General features: G+C 40.3%; 1 protein-coding gene across 4 annotated transcripts in view; it reads left to right on the plus strand.

The window, feature by feature from the left end:
• The window catches only part of sgce (sarcoglycan, epsilon), an 80,312-nt gene that overhangs the window by 55,292 nt on the left and 1,910 nt on the right, over positions 1-23,110 (plus strand). For 2 of the 4 annotated variants that reach the window (XM_043689930.1, XM_043689933.1), the window contains 5 exons: positions 13,504-13,715; positions 14,185-14,211; positions 17,708-17,899; positions 20,622-20,665; positions 21,101-21,135. In XM_043689930.1, the coding sequence (XP_043545865.1) occupies positions 13,504-13,715; positions 14,185-14,211; positions 17,708-17,899; positions 20,622-20,665; positions 21,101-21,135 (510 nt within the window). The remainder of the gene's footprint in view (positions 1-13,503; positions 13,716-14,184; positions 14,212-17,707; positions 17,900-20,621; positions 20,666-21,100; positions 21,136-23,110) is intronic. The other 2 variants (XM_043689931.1, XM_043689932.1) reach the window with 2 other exon arrangements.

Below are 23,110 nucleotides of genomic sequence, written 5' to 3' on the forward strand. Positions count from 1 at the left end.
GACTACAGACTGATTGATTGATTGATTTAAATGGCTTGGTTGATTGGGTGAAAGGGGCAAATGGAATTCATTTTGAAGAAGTGTAAGGTTACGCATTTGGGATGAGCAAACAAAGCAAGGGACTTAGTAAATGGAACATTACTGATGGACTGAGGTCCTTGAAGGTGGCAGGACAGGTAGGTAAGGTGGTAAAGAGGGCATAGCAAATGCTTTCTTTTATTGGTTGAGGCTTAGAAAACAAGCTGGGATGTAATGCTGAAAGTGTATAAAACATTAGGCTTCAGCTGGAGTTTTGCATACAGTTCTGGTCACTGCATTACAGGAAAGATATGATTGTTCTCGAGAGAGGGCAGAGGCAGTTTACGTGAATGTTGCCAAGGCTTGAAAGTTGAAGCCATGAGGGAAGAGTAAGTTAGACTCTGGTTGTTGTCTTCTAATAGCAGTGACTTGAGGCATACAAAACCATGAGGGGCCTTGACAGGGATGACCTGTTTCTTCTAACTGAGAGAGCAGTTAGCAGGGGTCATAGATTTATAATGATTGGTAGAAAGATTAGAGGTACAAGAGCAAAAGCATTTTCACTCCGTGTTGGGTGTCTGAAATGAACTGCCTGGTTTGTTGGTGGAGGCAGAAATGTCCAACTCATTTAACAGGAACTTAAAGCTCTATCAACAGCAAGACTGTGGATCCAGTGCTGGAAGGCAGCATTAGATTGGGAAACTGGTTTCTTTTTCTCAGCTGGCGCCAGTACAGTGGACTGAATGGCTTCTTTCTGTGCTGTTGTGTTTTTGTGGTTCAATACAAACTAATTATAGCAGCAATTTTGAAGCATCAGGATGACTATTTTAATTGTCCATTGTTCCCATATAAAATCATTGAAAAAAACAAGCAGCGCTGCTATTAGGTGGTAGTGTGGGGTATAAGAAAAGAAAAGAGCATTCGTGTCCAGGGAGAGGTAGGCACCGCAGGGAGTGGAGTGTTTTATTTCCCCCTCCAACTCTATTTTGCTTTAATCCCTGCCCTCCCCTTCACTTTTTGAAAAAAAATGAAAAAGAAAGAAAAACAATTTTTAAAAATCATTGAAATATAGACCTGACTATTGAATACGTACTAGTCTGAGGTTTGCCTGATTCTTAACCTGCCTGGAGTTAATATTCTGCAGTTTTTGAAAATGTTACACTGGTAACTTACTCATGTTGGACCAGTTTGGTTTTAAAATAGTGGTGACTCTGATAACCCTGACACTGACAATGTCACTATTAATTATATGTGAATGGCACAGCAAGTTCAGAAGAGGGACAGGTGCAGAGTTAAACTCCATGCAAAGGTTGCTTACTGCCCTGCTGTTACCTTAACAAAATTGATGTTTTGGTGTCTAGCTCAGCACTGGATGTCATGAACTTGCTGTGTTTGCCTGGTAGACATGAATTAAACTCACCAGAGAATTTTAAGCTGGAGTAGCCACAATTATTCGTTTGGTAATGTGATGTTTGTAAATGGCTACTAATTGACTGCTCTGGCACTGAAATATGGAGTTTCACTCCTGCAGACATTGAATCTTTGAGGCAATTGTAATAGAGCTAGTTTTTTTTTTCTTTGTCTTTCTGGTCCTCTTACTCCACCTTTCTGGACCTGATTTAGCATTTTGTTTATGCACCTCCTCAGTCTTTACAAAATTTATTTTCAACTCCAGGTGCTCACTGGCTAAGGAGTTACCTCGTTCGTTGCCGTCTTTGCTCAAACCCTTTTGTTTCATTTCCCTTATTCTGCTGTTTACAGCTTGTATTTCCTGCAAATTAATTGGCAAATGTAATGTTGTTAAAGAACATAGGATCATATCGAACTTTAATGGCCTGCTAGAGAAAAATCCTGATGAATCTCTTCTGTGACCGTCCACGTGCAATCACATCATTCCGACAGAGTGGCAACCAGAACTGCACACTCTGTTCCAACCAACATTACATACGGCTCCATCATCATCTCCTTACTCTTTCATTCATTGCCTTGAGTAACTAAGACAAGTATCCCATATGCCTTGTTAGCCATCTGACCTACCTCCTCTTCTGTCTTCAAGAACATGCATTCGAAGGACTCTGTGATGGTTTGTACTTCCTGGGGTACCATCATGAAATGTGTACTACCTTGCCTTGTTAGTCTTCTCAAAAATGTATTACCTTGTACTGTTCAGGATTAAATTCCATTTGCCACTGCTCAGTCCATCTATATCATTCTGTGCTGTAAGGCTTTGCTCGTCACAATTTACCACACCACCAGTTTTTGTATTATCTGCAAACTAACTGGTCAGACCTCCTAAGACCATAAGTCATAGGAGTGGAAGTAAGGCCATTTGACCCATCGCGTCCACTCCGCCATTTAATCATGGCCAATGGGCATTTCAACTCCACTTACCCGCACTCTCCCAGTAGCCCTTAATTCCTTGCAAGATCAAGAATTTATCAATCTCTGCCTTGAAGACATTTAATGTCCCGGCCCCAACTGCACTCTGCGGCAATGAATTCCACAGGCCCACCGCTCTCTGGCTGAAGAAATGTCTCCTCATTTCCGATCTAAATTGACCCCCTCTACATCTAAGACTGTGCCTAAGGGTCCTAGTATCCCTGCCTAATGGAAACAACTTCCCAGCTTCCATCCTTTCTAAGCCTTGCATTATCTTGTAAGTTTCTGAGATCTCCCCTCAACCTTCCAAACTCTAATGAATACAATCCCAGGATTGTCAGCTGTTCATCATATGGTAGGCCTGCCTACCATTCCAGGGATCATCTGTGTGAATTTCTGCTGGACACGCTCCAGTGCCAGTATGTCATTCCTGATGTGTGGGGCCTAACTGGAGCTTTATAAAGTCTCGGAAGCACATTGCTGCTTTTACATTCCAGCCCTCTTGAGATAAGTGACAACATTACATTTGCTTTCTTAATCACTGACTCAACCTGCAAGTTAACCTTTAGAGAATCCTGGACTAGCACTCCCAGATCCCTTTGTACTTTGGCTTTACGAATTTTAGAAAATAGTCCATGCCTGTATTTGTTTTCCAAAGTGCAAGACCTCGCATTTGCTCACGTTGAACTTCATCAGCCATTTCCTGGACCACTCTCCTATACTGTCTAAATCTTACTGCAGCCTCTCCACCTCCTCAGTACTGCCTGCTTGTCCACCTAACTTTGTATCATCAGTAAACTTTACCAGAATGCCCCCAGTCCCTTCATCCAGATCATTAATATATAAAGTGAACAGCTGCGGCTCTAACACTGTACTCTGCGGGACACCGCTTGTCACTGGCTGCCATTCTGAAAAAGAACCTTTTATCCCAACTCTCTGCCTTCCGTTACTCAGCCAATTGTCAATCCATGCCAATAGCTCACCTCAAACACCACAGGCCCTCACCTTACTCAGCAGCCTCACGTGAGGCACCTTATCAAAGGACTTTTGGAAGGCTAAATAGATAACATCCACTGGGTTTCCCTGGTCTAACCTACTTGTTACCTATTCAAAGAATTCTAACAGGTTTGTCAGGCATGACCTCCCCTTACTAAATCCATGCTGACTTGTTCTAATCTGACCCTGCATGAATTTAGAAATCTCATGCTTAACGATGGATTCTAGTATTTTATCGACAACCAAGATCAGGCTAATCGGCCTATAATTTTCCATCTTTTGTCTTGATCCTTTCTTGAACAAGGGGGTTACAACAGCAATTTTCCAATCATCTGCGACTTTCCTTGACTCCAGTGACTTTTGAAAGATCACAACCAACGCCTCTGCTATTTCCTCAGCCACCTCCCTCTGAACTCTAGGATGTAGCCCATCGGGGCCAGGATATTTATTGATTTTTAGACCTTTTTAGCTTTTCTAGCACTTTCCCTTTTGTAATGGCTACCATGCTCAACTCTGCCCCCTGACTCTCCTTAATTGTTGGGATAATACTCTTGTCTTCCACTGTGAAGACTGACGCAAAGTACTTATTAAGTTCTTCAGCTATTTCCTTATCTCCCAGCACTAGCCTTCCTGCATCAGTTTGAAGTGGCCCAATGTCTACTTTTGCCTTTCGTTTGTTTCTTATGTATTGAAAGAAACGTTTACTGTCATTTCTAATATTACTGGCTAGCCTACCTTCATACTTGATCCTCTCCTCCCTTATTTCTCTCTTTATTATCTCTATTTTTGCAGCCTTTGCAATCTTCTGATTTCCCAATGCTCTTGGCCACTTTATAGGATCTCTCTTTTTCTTTGATTCATTTCCTGACTCACTTTGTCAGCCATGGCTGTCTAATTCCTCCCCGGCCCCGGCATAATCTTTCTTTTCTTTGGGATGAACCTCTGTCCTCAATTACACCAGAAACTCCTGCCATTGTTGCTCTACCGTCTTCCCCGCAAGGCTCTGCTTCCAGTTGATTTTCGTCAGTTCCTCTCTCATGTCCCTGTAATTACCTTTTATTTAACTGTAACACCATTACATCCGATTTTGCCTTCTCTCTTTCAAACTGCAGATTGAATTCTACCATGTTATGATCGCTGTCTCCTTAGTGTTCCCTTACTTTAAGATCTTTTATAAAGTCTGGCTCATTACATGGCACTAAGTCGAGAATAGCCTGCTCCCTTGTGGGCTCCGTTACAAGCTGTTCAAAAAAGCCATCCTGTAAGCTTTCCACAAATTCCCCTTCTTCGGATCCACCGGCAACATTATTCACCCAGACTATTTGCATATTTAAGACCCCCATGATCACCGTGACCTTGCCTTTTTGACATGCCCTATTTATTTCCCGGTACATCTTGCGTCCCTGGTCCTGACCACTGCTGGGAGGTCTGTACATAACTCCCACTATGGTCTTTTTTCACCTTTGTGGTTCATCAACTCCACCCACACAGACTCCACATGATCTGACCCTATGTCATTCAGTGCCATAGATTTAATTTCATTCTTAACTAACAAACCCCTATGTCACCTCCCTGTCTTTTTGATAAGTTGTAAATCATTGGATGTTTAACTGCCCGTCCTGAACCCCCTGCAACCACGTCTCTGTGACGCCGACTACATCATAAAATCATTCAGAATGATTTGTGCTGTTAATCCATCTACTTTATTATGAGCACTCAGGTAAAGTGCCTTAAAGCTAATTTTCTTATCCTCACGATTTCCAACATCTGTAGTATAATATCCTAAGTTATTCTTCCTTTTTGCTTCATTCCTAGTCTGCCTCGAACTTAAACCCTGCACACATGCTAACCTGCTGCTCATCTTTCTACTTGACTCCATACTCCCTGTTGCTTCCACCCCCCCCCCCCCCCCCACCGACTCACAAGATTAAAGTCCTCGTGACCACCCTATTTATCCTTTTCGCCAGAACACTGGTTCCAGATCAGTTCAGGTGGAGACCGTCCCGTCGGTACAGATCTCCCCAGTTCCAAAACTGATGCTAATGTCCCATGAAATGGAATCCCTGTTTCCCACACCAATCTCTTAGCTACGTGTTTACTTCCCTTACTTTCTTATCCCAATGCCAATTCTTATCCCTATCCTACGACAAAGGACTTAGCCCTGAATTCTGTGGTATAGACGAATTTCATAGAATCTCTACAGTGCAGAAGCAGACCATTTAGCCTGTTGAGTCCACACCAACCCTCCGAACAGCATCCCACCCAGATCCACACTCCTAACCTACCCCTGAAACCTTGCATTTCTCATGGCTAATCCACCTAGCCTGCACATTCATGGACATTTGGCCATGGGAAATAGCCCATCCAATTATCCAATCCATCTGAGTTGGCACATCCATGGCAGATGCACTATAATGTGGATAAATACGAGGTTATTCACTTTGGAAGCAAAAAGAAGGCAGATTACTACCTGAATGGCTGTAAATTGGGAGAGGGGACTGTGCAGTGGGACCTGGGTGTCCTTGTGTACCAGTTGCTGAAGGTAGGCATGCAGATGCAGCAAATGGTAAAGAAGGCAAATGGTATGTTGGCCTTCATTGCGACAGGGTTAGAGTACAGGAGCAGGGATGTGATGTTGCAGTTATACAGGGACTTGGTGAAGCCATACCTGGAATATTGTGTGTGGTTTTGGTCTCCTTTCCTGAGGAAGGATGCTCTTGCGCTTGGAGTGCAGCGAGGGTTTTCCAGGCTGATTCTGGGGATGGTGGGACTGACGTATGAGGAGAGATCAAACAGGTTAGGATTGTCTTCACTGGAGTTTAGATGAGTGAGGGGGGATCTCAGATTTATAAAATTCTAACAGGACTAGACAGAGTAGATACAGCGAGGATGTTCCCGAAGGTGGGTGTGTCCAGAACCAGAGGGCATAGACTGAGGACTTGAGATGGGCCATTTAGGACGGAGATAAGGAAACATTTCTTCAAAGAGTGGGTGAGCCTGTGGAATTCATTACCACAGGAAGTAGTTGATGCCCGAAACATTGAATGTATTCAAGAAGCAGCTCGATATAGCACTTGGGACGAATGGGATCAAAGGTTCTGGGGACAAAGCAGGAATAGGCTATTGAGTTGGATGATCAGCCATGCTCTCAATGAATGGCACAGCAGACTTAAAGGGCCAAATGGCCGCTTCCTGTTCCTATCTTCTATGTTTCTGTGTAACTAACCTCCACATCTTTGGACTGTTGAGGAAACTGGAGCACTCAGAGGAAACCCATGCAAACTCCACATAGTCGCCTCGCCTGAGGATGGAATTGAAGCTGGGTTCCTGATGCTATGAGGCAGCAGTACTAACTGCTGAGCCACTGTATGTCATGGGACATGGTTCCAGTCATAAAAACAAACTTTGATAATTACTCTCTCCTTCCTGTCACTAAACCAATTGCCCTGAACCTCATGGGTTGTTATCTTCTGAACCAGCCTCCCATGTGAGACCTTATCAAAAGCTTTACTAGAGTATATGTAAATTACATCAACTCTGTTACCTATATCTATACACCTATCTGCCTAAAACAAAAAATACAAATTTCTTCTCCCCTGAAAAAAGTTATGCTATCTTGGAATAATCCTTGTCTCTCCAACTGGAGATTAGTTCTGTGCCTCGATTTCTTTTAATAGTTTCTCTACCACAGATGTGAGACTCATTGTCCTGTAGTTTGATGGTTTATCCCTACCACCCGTTTTGAATAATAGCACCACATTAAATCTCCTCCAGTCCTCCAGCAGAGAGGACTCCTATGGCCAGAGAGGATTTGAAAATTAATGTCAGTTTACAGCAGGATTGGTCTGGGTCCACTGCTTTTTGCCATTTATAGAAATGATTTGGGTGTGGATATAGGAGGTATGGTTAGTAAATTTGCAGATGACACCAAAATTTGGTGGTGCAGTGGACAGCAAAGAAGGTTACCTCAAAGTCTAATGGGAGCCTAATCAAATGGGCTGAGTGGCAGGTGGAGTTTAATCTAGATAGAAGTGAGGTGCTACATTTTGGGAGAAAAATCAGGACAGGATTTATACACTTAATAGTAAGGTCCTGGGGAATGTTGCAGAAAAAGGAGACTTTGGAGTGCAGGTTCATAGTTCCTTGAAAGTGGAGTCACAGGTAAACAGGGTAGTGAAGAAGGCATTTGGTACGCTTGCCTTTATTGGTTAGTGCGGGAAAAAGTGAAGGCTGGAGATCAGAGCTGAAAATGTGTTGCTGGAAAAGCGCAGCAGGGCTCCTGAGGAAGGGCTCATGCCTGAAATGTCGATTCTTCTGCTCCTTGGATGCTGCCTGACCTGCTGCGCTTTTTAGCAACACATTTTCAGCTTTATTGGTTAGTGCATTGAGTATAAGTATACGAATAGGGACGTCATGTTGCAGTTGTAAAGGACATCCGTTAGGCCACTTTTAGAGTACTGCGTTCAATTTTGCTCTCCCTTATTATTGGAAAAATATTGTGAAATTTGAAAGGATTCAGAAAAGATTTACAAGGATGTTGCCAGTCTTGGAGGGAGAGGTTGAATAGGCTGGGACAGCTTTCTTTGGAGAGTTGGAGGGGTGAGCTTCCAGAGGTTATAATATCATGAGACACATGGACAGGGTAAATAGACATGGTATTTTCCCCAGGGTACGGGAGTCCAGAACTAGAGGTTTAAGGTGGTGGGGAAAGATATAAAAGGGACCTACAGGGCAACATTCTGACATAAAGGGTGGTACGTGTATGGAATGAGCTGCCAGAGGATGTGGTGGATATTGCTATAATTACAGCACTTAAAAGGCATCTGAATGGGTACACGAATGGGAAGGAGAGAAATATGGGCAAAATACTGGCAAATGGGACTAGATTAATTTAGAATATTTGGTCGGCCTGGATGAGTCTTGTTAAGGTACCTATTTGAGATGGCTCGGAATCCCTGATGGACTCTACCTGGAAACCTCTCTTGGTTCAGCTCGGAGATCATACTCTGTGGTGGTCTAGAATATAAAACTCTTACAGATAGTTTAGTTTAAATTATTACCTTTATTTACCAACAGTGTCAATGTTGCACTATAACATAGATACCTACAAGCCAGGCTTGAGCTAAGGTTTTAAAACCATGAGCAGAGTAGCAGCACCAGCTCTGACCCCTAAGAGTGCTCTCAGGCTACTCCCCCTATTGCTGCAAACAAGTTGTCTTTATACAGAAATTGGTATTAAAATTACAAAAACACCACATGTCCTTAATCAGATAAGCAGCAATAAAATAGCAACAGTTTGCAGAGGAAGAGAAACTCATTGCCAGGTCTGAGTATGCTTGAATAATTAAGCTACATGCACATCAAAGTGGGAAACCTTGATCCAGCCAGGCCAAATGGCCAATTGCTTTGGCTACATAACCTTCCCTTTCAACAGTACATCATAATGAGGGACTAGTCTAAACTATATGAAAATGTCATGAGGTAACCTCACTTAGCTAACATGCCCAGTATCATTGTCCTACAAAATGGCTTTTTCTTGATTTATAATCTTGGATTCCCAAAATGCAAATTAAATTCATAACATTCCCGGATCTTGAGCTCCAGGGAAGAACACACAAACATTCAATCCATGACAAGCAAGTATATGCTCAAATCAGACCACAAAGTGTTAATCTTACGACCAGCTTCCGCCCTGTATCTCTTCCCCCCCCATCCCTCTCTCTTTCTCTCTTTTTGTCCCTTGAACCCTTAGGCCAGTGAATGTAATTTACAGAATTTTTTCTCTCTCTCTCACTCACTCAGTCACTCATCACTCACTCACACACACACACATATATACACACACACACGAACATCTTCTAACTTCGTAACTATGTTAGTTTCAGCCTTCGTGTTTTCCTAGCCTGTAAGGGTAATGAGACATTCACATTCCAGAACAGTCAAGATGAGGGAGCTGAGCTTCATAAATTCAAATTTACTCAGTGTGGTATATTTGAAAATGTATCAGGATTGTTCTATTACGTGCATATTCCATTCAGCTTATTAATTAACCCCCTCACCCCAGACAGACAGACACACACACACACGCACATATGTTTGTGGGGTGAATTTGTACTTGCAGAGTTACATTGTACTTAGCTCAAAAACTGCATGAATCCATTTTTTAGATTAGAATCAGTTTAACATTATGGCACAGACAACCGCACACAAGGGGCAATCACCTGGGCTGACACCAATTGTTAAAGTTAATGTGAAAATGCACCTTTTTAAAAAATGTTTTGTGATTTACATATGAAAGAAGTGAAACTATCATGGCCTTTCTAACAGATGAGAGACTTGAACTATCAAGGTATTTTTCAATGTATAATTTCAGTTACATCATACTCTAAACTTTTGCTATAAATACTGTGTCCTACAATCTTATACCTGATGAAGGAGCAGCTCTCTGAAAGCTAATGCTTCCAATTAAACCTGTTGGACTATAACCTGGTGTTGTGTGATTTTAAACTTATTAAATTACCAGTTCTTTCCATATTGCGTAAGAGTTTTGCTAAGAGTCTTTGATATAAACCAGAAATTTAGTTATCCAACTGTGAAATATGCAGCTTCCAGCCCCTCCCCCGGGTGAGAAGTGTGTACTGCCCCACATTCCACAAGTGAACAAATGCTATCAGCTTACTTACACCGTTCCATTGACACTAAGAACAGATGTCCTTAATTTTTCTGAACAATTTGTGTACAGCTGGTATGGATGACAGAGACAGCTGTGATATATTTGCTGCTGCCGGGAATCAGGAACTAGCATTGGAGCACAGAAGAACTTTGTGGGCGGCACGGTGGCACAGTGGTTAGCACTGCTGTCTCACAGCGCCAGAGATCCAGGTTCAAGTTCCCACCTTAGGCAACTGTGTGGAGTTTGCACATTCTCCCTGTGTCTGCGTGGGTTTCCTCCCACAGTCCAAAGATGTGCAGGTCAGGCGAATTGGCCATGCTAAATTGCCCGTAGTCTTAGGTGAAGGGGTAAATGTAGGGGCATGGGTGGGTTGCGCTTCGGCGTGGACTTGTTGGGCCGAAGGGCCTGTTTTCACACTGCAAGTAATCTAATCTAAATGCCTCCCCTCCCCCCTCCGTGGTCCAGTGCTTTCCTGCACCTTCTGTAGCAGATGTGTGTAAGGCTACAGGCTTTCTCAGTCTGTTTCCATGCTGTACATCTGACTCTAAATTACAGTGAATGTGTGAAGATAGTGTAATGAAACAATAGATCTCCTGGCATTTGTAGCTACAAGCAACAGCAACAGCTGAAATTGAAGATTTCTTAGCAGAAAATATAGTGTAATGTCAAAGACACAGTTTAATTGTGTTACTGCTGAGTATGTTTAATGGGAGCAGATTGGAAGAAGTAAAAATGAAAGGTAAAACTCATGAATATTCGGGGAGATAAATGCATGTATATATAGTTCTGTAAACTTAACATTACTAATGATTCTATTTATCTTTTGCTCTGCTGACTCTTATTCGTGTATGTTCCCTAGTTGCTAACAGCCTTCCAGCTCACTGACAACTTCTGTATGCAAATATAGACAAAGGCAGAGAAAGCACTGCAGCCAAGGGAATATTTTTGAACCATAGCCACTTTCAATGTATGACATGTGACAACTATTTTAACACCACCATTTCCCACAAACAAATGAGATGAATGACTAGTATGTGTTCAGTGATAACAAAATGAAAATAAATATCGTCCAGGATATGGGAAAAACTATGGTACTTTTCTTCAAATAGTGTTATGGAATTAATTATATCCATCAAAGAGAAGAAGACAGGGTCATGGTTTAATCCTTCAGCCTGAAGCTGGTGCCTGTGATTCAGCAGCAGTTTGTCAGTGTTGCATTAGAATGTCAATTATGCTGAAATCTGAGACAAGACAGAAGTTGACCCACAACCTTGTAATTCAAAGCTTAGAGTGCTACCATCAAGCCAAAAGTGGCACTGACACTAAGAACCAGTAGCTGATTTTATTTTGGGGAATGTATTCAGTTAAAATTTTGACATCTTTAGTCTGACTCAGGAATGCATTTGTAACAAATGCTGTGTAACCCCATCCAATATCCACTAAGTTGAAACTGCCATTTGCTAAACACATTGTTTGGGAAAGGTACTGAGCCATAAGACTCAGCAAAATCCCAGAATTAAGGTTTGATCCATGTAATTAGAAAATGTGTACAGCCGGTAAGGATGACAGACACAGCTGTGATATATTTGCTGCTGGCGGGAATCAGGAACTAGCATCGGAGCACAGAAGAATTTTGAAAATAGCATAAAAGTCTTTATGATTTGGAGATGCTGATGTTGGAGTGGGGTGTACAAAGTTAGAAATCACACAACACCAGGTTACAGTCCAACAGGTTTAATTGGTAGCACCAGCTTTCGGAGCACTGCTCCTTCATCAGGTGGTTGTGGAGACTAAGACACAGAATTTATAGCAAAAGTTTCCAGTGTGATGTAACTGAAATTATGTATTGAAAAAGACTGGAATTGTTTGTTTAGTCTCTCATCTGTTAGAATGACCATGTAGGTATCAGTTCTTTCATGTAAATCACAAAACCATTTTTTAAAAAGTTACATTCTCAAATGCACTTTACCAATTGGTGTCATATCGGCCCAGATAAGGTATTGAAGGTGTTAGCTCTCTGAGAGGCTGTCTGTGCCACAATGGTCAGACTGATTCTAATGTAAAAAATAGATTTTCAGAATCTTCCGCGGATTCATGCAGTTTTTGAGCAAAGTAAAATGTAATTCTGCAATTACAAATTAACTCCACAAACTTATAGGTGTAGTGTGTGTGAGAGAGGGTCAGAGAGAGTGTGTGTGTGTGTGTGTGTGTGTGTGTGTGTATAGTGCAATAGGGTCACCTATAGTGTGTCATGAACCCAAGGTCTTGGTTGAGGCCATCCCTATTGGGTACCAAACTTGTATATCAGCCTCTGCTCGATCACTTTCCATGTTGCCTGTCCCAAAGTCCACCTTGGAGGACGGTCACCCGAACATCTGTTTCAGGTTTGGCTGCTGTTTAAAGGTGAGAAGTGGAGGTGTGGGGAAGGTCTTGGCGAGGTGCTCATCCTTATTGATAATGTGTTGCAGGCCGCGAAGAACATGTGTAGTTTTTCAGCTCCTGGGAAGTACTGAACAACAAAGGGTACCCTGTCAGTTGCATCACGTGTCTGTCTCCTGCTGAGGTCATTACGATTGCTCGCTGTGGCACGTCAGAACTGGCATTCGATGAGTTGAGCATCATACTCTGTTCTTATGAGGACATCCTCGAGTACTTCCAAGTGCCCATCACGTTCCTCCTCATCTGAACAGTCCTCATCTGAACACATCCTGTGTATACAGAGGAGAAACGTGACGGGCACACTACAGGTGACCCTGTTGCGCTATACACACACTCTCACAGACATTCATAACATCGCCCCCCCTCCCAACTCTCACAAACACATAACATATAAGTTTGTGGAGTTAATTTGTACTTGCAGAATTACATTTTACTTTGCTCAAAAACTGCATGGAAACTTTTGCTATAAATTCTGTCTTACAATCTTATTCTCCACAATCACCTGATGAAGGAGCTGCGCTCCAAAAGCTAGTGCTTCCAAATAAACCTGTTGGACTGTAACCTGGTGTTATGTGATTTCTATCAAAATCCTCAGGAACCTTTAAAGGGAAATAACTTTTTTGAATTAACTTTGCTGAATATTTTTGTGCAGCTTCCAGAACTGAGAGCACCTGGGCTGATATTTCCGAAAAAGAAATAAAACAATTTTGATGATTGTACTGGAACTGGAACAATTCTGCTCCAGAGAGAAAGAAAAGCTCAAAATAGCACTGATGGCTATGGAATTTTTACAGTGCAAAATAAGTGGTACTAAAGTAATAGTACGAAGAAAATAAACACTATCCTGAACCCATTGTGCTGACCAAGATGAAGGTTATCAATGCTGTAGAAGGAAGAATTTTTCACTGCCAATTATAGAAGTACTGAGATATATATCTAGCACATTTGAAGCAAAATGGCAAATCAAAAATGTAGCTTTTTTTACAATTTGGTGGCAGGTCGACAAGTCAAAGATGCCTTCTGTCAGTAAGGAAGTGATTCGTGGAGATGGCGTTCTGCCTGATGACGGAGAGTATAAACCACCTTCTACCAACTTGAAAAGCAAGGATTATTACACAGATTTTGTGATTACGTTGGCGATACCAATAGCTGTTGCTCTGGTCCTGTTTGTTATCCTTGGTTACATCATGTTCTGTCGTCGAGAAGGAGTGTAAGTAAATCACACTGCTGTCCAAGTGCAGATATGCAGAGACTCCAAACATGGGGCGCAATTCTTTTTTAAAAGAGCGACTTTTCTATTTTACAATGGTCTTTTAATATTAGGCAAAGGATTCTGTTTTAGTTTATAGTTCCAACTAAAAGTAACAGTATCACAGGTTAGTAAAGGAAGTAGAGAGCTCAGAAACTGTCCAGACCATTGCACGCATTCATATATCAGCTCCATCCATGCGAGTTTATTTTCCATCAAGCCTTTTCATCAGTCCCTTTTCTTATGTGTCCCCATTGTGTTTGTGTGTGCAGTCATTCTGGCCCTATACTTGTAGGCAGATACTGACAAGTACATTCAATAATAATCTTCTCAACATCTGCCAAAAGTGGGTCCACCATTAGCAAATATCTTTTGATGTTTCAAGTATCGATGCCTATTATTTAATTCATTAATTTTGTTTTGTTCCTAGGCAAAAGAGAGACATGCAAACACCAGAGTAAGTGTCTTCTTTCCTGTTATGTTTTAAATTGAGCATCTTCTGTTTTTAATTTTACTTTTTTTGTTTTATCAGATCATAACCTGCTACTGTAGGCTTCAGAGTCTGTTCCATACCTGTGTCCATTTGAGTTGTACGTTTCATGGTTCATCTCATACTGTTGACCATACTGAAGAGTTATTGCAGTTCGATCTCTTGGTAGCATAGCAAGTGAGCTCAAGTGTTCAGTAACTACTAAAGCTAGGTGTAGTGATAACTTTTTTAATGTAGAAAGCATTATTTTCCTCAACTGTTAGTTTAGAGATCATTTAACACTCATTTTCTTCAGTGGTATACATTCCTCTGAAGGAATTCTAAAAAAATCACTGACTGCTGCAGTAGGATTGTAGAAAGTAGTACTACTGGAATAGAGTTCAGTCTAGAATACAGTATTATTACAGTAAGATTTTTTAAATTTCTCACTGACTTTAGCCAGTCCTTTTCTGCCCTAATATGCCTAGCTTCTTTAACGGTAACACAGAGGCCACCTACACCATGAGCTCTCTCCTGCCTGCCCTCATTACATCTCTGATCAGATGACAATATGGAATGCTGAAAGTGGCAGGAAGAGTTGGAGGGGTTCAATTCTGTTCCCACCAGATGCACTTTGACAGTTTTGTGCTGCGTGAGTGCAGATTGCTCTTAACTGAAGATGTGATGTTAAAAAATAACTGGATCCTTCTTTGAACAGAAATTACAAATTATTTAAGGTACTGCTGACCATATCAGGTCTAGCTGTCTGCAGCTGAAACAACCCACTACACAATAACATACGCAGGACAGCACGGTAGCTCAGTGGTTAGTACTGCTGCCTTACAGCACCAGGGACCCAGGTTCGATTCCAGCCTAGGGCAACTGTGTGTGTGGAGTTTGCACTTCTCCATATATGCATGGGTTTCCTCCAGGTGCTCTGGTTTCCTCCCATAGTCCAAAGATGTGCCCAGCAGGTGAATTGGCTATGCTAAATTGCCCATTGTGTTAGGTGCATTAGTCAGAGGGAAATGAGTCTATGTGGGTTACTCTTTGGAGGGTCGGTGTGGACTTTTTCCACACTGTTAGGAATCTAATCTAATCAGGACAACTGTTCTATCAGGACAAAGACTGGCAAATGTAAGACAGATCAGGCAGCATCTCTGGAGAGAAAAATGTTTTGGGTTAATTACTTTTGATCAAAGCAAATTTGTGAAGGATGAATTAGACATCCAACTTTTACTGCAGATGTTTGAGACCTGAACAAAAAAACTTTAAAAATCATTGATTTGAAATGCCAACCCAACCTTCTCCATTCCTCGTTGCTGCGTGACCGGTTTTCTGCATGTTCAATTTTTTATTTGAAAACAAATAATGTTTTTGATTTCAGTTAAATATTTCCTGCCAAGTGCTGTTTGGCTGCTAGTTTGAAATAATACAGAAAGCTGCTATTTGTATCGATATACCTGCACAGTTCTTTGTGGTTGTTTTAATCTAATGATTCACTTAGACTTCACTGGCTCAGTGTCATGTTTCTAGAAGTGTATTTGAGTTGAAAATTGTGAAAGGTATATAATAGAATGCCAGCCAGAAAAGCATCTCAAAATACTAAACTGTAAACAATGAGGGTTTGAGATATAATGAGGAAAGAATTGATGGTGGAGCTGGAATAATCAAGAGAGCATGGGTTTGGGATCAACGGGGACTCCAAGGCTGCACACAGTCTAGTTCAACTGACAGAGGTTATGGAGGGAGATGGAATTAGTCCTGATAGTACAGTTTGTTGCAGGGACTGAAGATTATGGTTTCTGTCTTTCCAACATTTATAGATGAACCATAATTACTTTCAATCAAAAGTGTAGGATCAATAGTTCTATGGCTGAAAGTGAAATACCATAGTACGACTGAGTGGCTTTTAAGATCCATCTATTGGTTAAGCAGTCATTCCAAATTTAATCAATTAACTCAACTGACATTCCCAACTGCTGTGGTAGAATTTGAAGTTATTTCCTGATCAGGAGTCCAGGCTTCTGGAATACTCATTCAGCCATAGAACTATTGATCTTACACTTTTGATTGAAAGTAATTATGGTTCATCTATAAATGTTGGAAAGACAGAAACCATAATCTTCAGACCCTACAGCAAACTGTACTATCATGACTAATTCCATCTCCCTCCATAACCTCTGTCAGTTGAACTAGACTGTGTGCAGCCTTGGAGTCCCCGTTGATCCCAAACCCATGCTCTCTTGATTATTCCAGCTCCACCATCAATTCTTTCCTCATTATATCTCAAACCCTCATTGTTTACAGTTTAGTATTTTGAGATGCTTTTCTGGCTGGCATTCTATTATATACCTTTCACAATTTTCAACTCAAATACACCTCTGGAAACATGATTCACTTAGACTTCACTGGCTCAGTGTCATTAGATTAAAACAACCACAGTTAATGGCAATATAGTTTGCATTTAATTGAAGATGGGGCTAATGCTCAAGTGTGGGTATTTGACATGTGGCTGTGTCAAGTTTTACCATTTAGTTATCTAATCAGATACCAGGAGTGGTAATCACAATAGTGACCTTTTTAAACTGATGCATAATTCATGTTGCTGGTTTGAATTTAGACTCCTATTTAATTTTTTAATTAATTTTTTGATGACACTACTAATGAATAAATCCATTGCAACAAAATACCCAGCAGTAAAGTGAGTAATGTAACCACACAAATGGTGTAAAATAGCAAATATTAATTTAATAAGTAAAAATTGTCCATTTTAATCTGTTAACTTCTGCTAATTATCACAAATTCAAAATACAGAAAACCAGAAAATCCCTAACCTTGATGGATTTAAACATTGGCATAAAAAGTCAATTAAACTAACATTCACAATTGTAAATTACCTCCTAAAATGAGTGTTGTTTTGGGAATCTCCACTGCAGTATTTTTAAGTACGTCCTTACCCTTAAATAGTAATTAAAAGTTGTCTATTCTTATAAATTTTCTATCACAATTTTGTTATATTTTAAATAGGTAACTTTAAAATCCAAGCCCCACTAGAATCTCTGACATAGTCTGAAACAGACCAGGAAAGAAAAGGCTTGAGTCAGAGAAGTTAAGGCCAGAAATGGTGATTATATTAAACATAAATGGCATAACTCTACCCCTTTTAAATTGAGTAGTTAAAATAAAAAAAAATGCCTAAAATAACCAGGTTAGGAGGAATGTCATACGAATGCATTGAACGGTAGTTCCTTGTTGCTGACGGTTATTTGCATTGTATAATTTGATTTTATAGTTCATTTTTAAAAAAAAACTTTCATTAATATGTGATTCAGAAACAAACTTTGTGGAGAAAGATCCAGATTTAATCCAGGAATTTAGAATTGATCTGAGTCAGATAATCAGCAGTTTACAAAAGCAAGACACTGACCTAATGTAGTTCAAAGTTTACAGCGTAATATTCTCATTTCATGTTTTTCTTCAGCATCCAGCTGGTTCATCATAGTTCAATTCAGAAGTCAACCAAGGAACTTCGGAACATGTCAAAGAACCGGGAGGCAGCTTGGCCCCTCTCCACTCTTCCTGTGTTTAATCCAGTAACTGGTGAGATCATGCCACCCCTTCACCATTCAGATAACTGTGACACCTCCAACATGCCTCTCATGCAGACACAACAGTGAGTCTTTTTTAGTTGATACAAGATGGCTAGATAATACAGGATATTGTTTTCCTTTAATGCAGAGATCAGAGGAATTGGAAATAGTTGCGTTTGTTTGCTACTGGAAAATTGGCTTTGTAATAATAACTTTAAATATCACATACTTGTGTTTAGAGGTATGAAATTGATGATACCTCCCTTTGAGGGGTATTGAAAAATGTTTCACATTCATGTATGCTTGACTTTTATACAACATCAAAGAACCCAAAAAAGGTTTTGAACTGGTACCATAATTTTTCTCATTAGCACATTTGGGCAGACTCTCTTTGGTTATTACTTCCTTTTTCGTTCTGTATTTCTATATTACTCATTTATTACTTCTGATTTACTTCTTTACAATAAACAAATATTGAATTTTAAATGTTCTGCCAATGATGCAGATTTGATTGTAATGGCACAAAAAAATTATAGATAATTTTAAAAATCATAGTACTTTTATTAACTACCTGGCAGCACGATAACCCTGTGTGTTGCACATCCAGTTCAGAATGTGGTTCATATTATCCATTGCTATGCTGTAGAGGGATGGTTTGATTGAAGAATAGATAGCTGAAAAATTGTTGCATTTGGCTTGAAATAAAAAGAACGTAATGTAAACTTCTTATTTCATCATCCACAATATATATACAAGGTACACAAGATAATGAGAGGCATACACAGAGTCGATAGCCAGAGACTATTTCCCAGGGCAGAAATGACTAACACGAGGGGTCATAGTTTTAAGCTGGTTGGACGAAAGTATAGAGGGGATGTCAGAGGCGGGTTCTTTACACAGAGTTGAGAGAGCATGGAATGCATTGCCAGCAGCAGTTGTGGAGGCAGGGTCATTGGGGACATTTAAGAGTCTCCTCGACATGCATATGGTCACAGAAATTTGAGGGTGCATACATGAGGATCAGTGGTCGGCGCAACATCGTGGGCTGAAGGGCCTGTTCTGTGCTGCACTGTTCTATGTTCTAATAGGTGAAGCAGTGAGTTTTGAGAAGATTTGTAGCTCAGGTTGAGGCTCTGGATGTAGGTTTGCTCGCTGAGCTGGAAGGCTCATTTTCAGACATTATCACCATACTCCATAACATCTTCAGTGAGCCTCCGGATGAAGCGCTGCTGGTGTTTCCTGCTTTCTATTTATATGTTTGGGTCCCTTGAGTTAGTATTGTCATTTCCTGTTTTTCTCAGAGGATGGTAAATGGGATCCAGGTCAATGTGTTTGATGGTGTTCCAGTTGGAATGCCAAGCTTCTAGGAATTCTTGTCCTCTGATGGCTGTGTTGTCCCAGTCGAAGTAGTGCCCTTCCTTATCTGTATGTAAGGATACTAGTGAGAGAGGGTTATGTATCCTGGTGGCTAGTTTTCTGCTCATTTGTCTAATGTAGTGTTTGTTACAGTTCTTGCATGGTATTTTGTAAATGACCTTAGTTTTGCTGGTCTATATAGGGTCTTTCAAGTTGATTAGCTGCTGTTTTAGTGTGTTGGTGGGCTACCAAATGACATCACCACACCAAGGAAACCCAAACACAAATAGAAAGCAGGAAACACCAGCAGTGCTTCGTCCAGAGGCTCACTGAAGATGAAACTACATCCAAAATGGTGAAGAAATTTAAAAAGCAAATTTATGTTGGGGTGTGGTAAGAATAGTAAAATAAAAGCTTTAAGATGTTTCTCTAAAGATTTTATATTTTTGGATCATTGTTAAATCTGATTATCCTGATCAAAAACAGACATACAAATTGGAAAGGCTACAAAGAAAAACAAAGTTAGACCATCAAGGAACCTCAGAGAAACTAGAGTTATTCTCGCTGAGAGACAGAAGAGAGAGTAAATATTCATGTACATGAATAATTAAATCGTGCAGATAAAATAAATGCAAGATATTACTTCAAGACAAAGAAAATTTAAATGAATATAATATGTAACTACTGAAAGAGAATGTGCGAAATGACAGTGGCAAAGAGTTGTGGTAATTTTACACGTATTTTGGATGCTGTGTGAAAGAATGAAGACTTGAGGGAAGTGTGAATCATAGAACCCCTACAGTGTAGAAACAGACCATTAGACCCAACAAGTCCACACCAACCTTCCAAAGAGTAATCCATTTCCCTACCCTGTTACTCTACATTTATCCCTAATCTATACATCCTTGAACACTATGGGCAATTCACCTAACTTGCACATCTTTGGATTGTGGGAGGAAACCCACGCAGACACTGGGAGGATGTACAAACTCCAATTGGCTATTTCTGATCTTTGAGTTTTCTACTGTTAACTTCTTGCAAAAAAAGAGTGAGAGGACATCAGAGGGAAGAGTCGTCATATTGACATCCTTCTTGATAGCCATTCCAGATCAGCAGATACCAGCAAGCAAACTTGTGACAATTTCAATATCTGATGGGAACCAAATTACAATTTAATTAGCCAAGGTATTTTTCAAGTTAATTTTCAAAGGGTTTTTTTAAAAAAAGTGAACTATGTAATATTATTAGTATTGAATGTAATACTTTGTAGCACTAATTATATGATACTTATCTCATCAATAACTGCACTGATTTATTTACTTTCAAGTGTAAAGAGTGGCAAATAGAAATGGTTTAAGGCATCAGAATAAAGTCGTTCCTCATAGCTGATGCAGAAATTGATTCCAACTCAATTCAATTTTGTCTTATTGTTTTACCTTGTATTTGCAGGAATCACCCCTTACAGACCCAGCTGCCCCAGCAACAAGGTGCAGGTCAGTATCCAACATCTCGCTCGCCAACCATCCCTTGCTCAAACCACTATCACATTGACTATCATGCAACCTAACTAACTGTAGAAAAAAAAAGCCATCCTCAGTATTTACTAAAATGTATAACATTTGTTATGATAAATTTTGTTAGAGTCAAAATACTTTGGCTCAGATCTAACATATTGGATAAAAGGCAGTACTGTTATGTCAGTATACAGGGTATTAAGATCCTTGGGGAAGATGTTTCATCCAATGCTACAACATAAAGGCCCATTCTACTTTTGTGCATGTTAATGTAACCAGAACAAAGCCATTTGCTAAACTGCAGATTTTCTTGTCCAAATGATTGAAGTCTCTTCAGAAAGGAAAACTTAACATGTTAAATTCTTAATTCATAATCAAATTTTCACTTCTTCGTTCTTGCTTTCCTGATTGGAGGAGAATATTATATGTCGACATTTCTACATTATGAGGCAAGTACAAATGAATGTAAAGAAATAATAACTGACTATTTACTACATAAATGTAACTTTCTTCCTATTTCTCATCAAAATGACGAGCCTAGGCAGCATCATCCAAAGACTGTCAGATTCCATGTGTATGCTGATGATAGGTCTACCTTCTCACTGTCACTTTCAGTTCCTTCACTGCCTGATTTGTAACACTTTATCCAATATTCGTCAGTGAACAATCCAAAATTACCTTCAATTAAATATTGGGGAAAATTGAAGCCTTTGTCTTTGGCTACCACAAAAAATATCGACATCTTCCCGGTCACTTAAACCAGGTCTGAAATTCATATGCCCAATTTTTGAATGAAGAGGTTGTGACACAGATTGTAGTGGATTGAAGAAATGTCAACCTCTCAGCAGAATGAATGAGTTGCTACTCAGTGTTCAATGCTACTCCTATCAATGTGCTCACACATGCAGGGAATGCTGTGACTAACTTCAAGGTACAGACACCCTCTTCCTTCTCATAAAAATTGCTGGAAATAGAGTTCTTGCAAACTGTACATACAAGGGCAGGTGGAGACAAAGATGCAACCTATTGGATGCTGTGCTAGAGTTTTTGCTAGACATTAGCAATTACCTACCTCTGCAGAAACTGTTAATCCTCAGATCCCTGTTCCTTTCCAATTCTAACCTTTCATATATATTTACTTTGTTCCAGTACAGGCAGCTATGCCTTTAGCTGTTGATGTCCCATGTACTAGAATTCTCTCCTTAGAACGGTCTCTCTCCCTTTTGCCTTGCCCCATTTACCTCAGTCTTCTAACACTTACTGTCTCCTATCTCTCTACCTTTCCACTCATTGCTCACTATCACCCGCCCACACCTCTTCATAGTATGTGAGCATTTGCTTTCCTTGGCGCTGTGTCTGTGACTCTTGGTAAAAGTGTTCTAGCATTTAAAATTAAATGATAATGAAGTTTTTGTCTTGCACAAGTCAGGGAAGAATAACAGATCTCAAAAGGAACAACAATATATGTTGTATCAAATAGTTTTATCTATCTGCAACAGCCAACATACTGTTCAGACCTAACCGTTGTGCTTGCAAATTTCAGAACTTTGGGTTAAAACAGAGGTGATTCTGCAATTGGACAGTGTCTACTAAACAATCCCAGTCAAGCTAAGAATTGTGTTACCAGTTCAGTTTGCATGATGGCTAATTAGACCATAAGATGTAAGAGCAGAATTAGGCCATGTGATCATAGCTGATGTGGTTCTCAATTCCATTCTCTTGCCTTCTCCCCATGCCAAATAAGAATCCATATATCTCATTCTCAAATACACACAATGACGTGGTCTCCACAGATTCAACAGTCTGGCTGAAGAAATTCCTCAACTCAGTTCTAGAAGGTTGTCCCTTCACTTGGAGGCTATAATTCTCTCCTACGAGTAGAATCATCATCTCCACGTCCCCTCTATCCAGGTCACTCCATACGGTGTAAGTTTCAATCAGATTTCCCTCATCCTTAAATTCCATTGAGTACAGACCCAGAGTCTGCATATGACTAGCCCACCATTCCAGGGAACATTCTTATAAACCTCTACTGGACCCATCCAACACTAGCACATCCTTTAGATGTGATTCACCTAACAATTAGTTAGGTGAATCAAGGTCAAATGGGACTACTTTTTCTTTTCGTCTTCACTGTTGGGATATAGGCAACATTGGCAAGTATTGTACATTTCCAGTTGAGCTGGTGTTCTGCCATCAGTTTGATACCATTAGTAGCTTACCAGGCAACATGAAAAGAAATGACTAGGTTTCTGCCTCAACTACCTTCCCAGGCATTGCATTCCAGACTTCATCACCCTCTGGGTAAAAATGGTTTTCCTCAAATTCCCTCTAAACCTCCTGCATGTCATTTTTTAAAGTACACCCCCTTGTTCCTGACCCTTCACCTAAAGGAAACAGCTGCTTTATATCCACCCTGTCCAC

Source organism: Chiloscyllium plagiosum, chromosome 5 (genome assembly GCF_004010195.1).
Source record: "Chiloscyllium plagiosum isolate BGI_BamShark_2017 chromosome 5, ASM401019v2, whole genome shotgun sequence".
Classification (NCBI taxonomy): Eukaryota; Metazoa; Chordata; class Chondrichthyes; order Orectolobiformes; family Hemiscylliidae; genus Chiloscyllium; species Chiloscyllium plagiosum.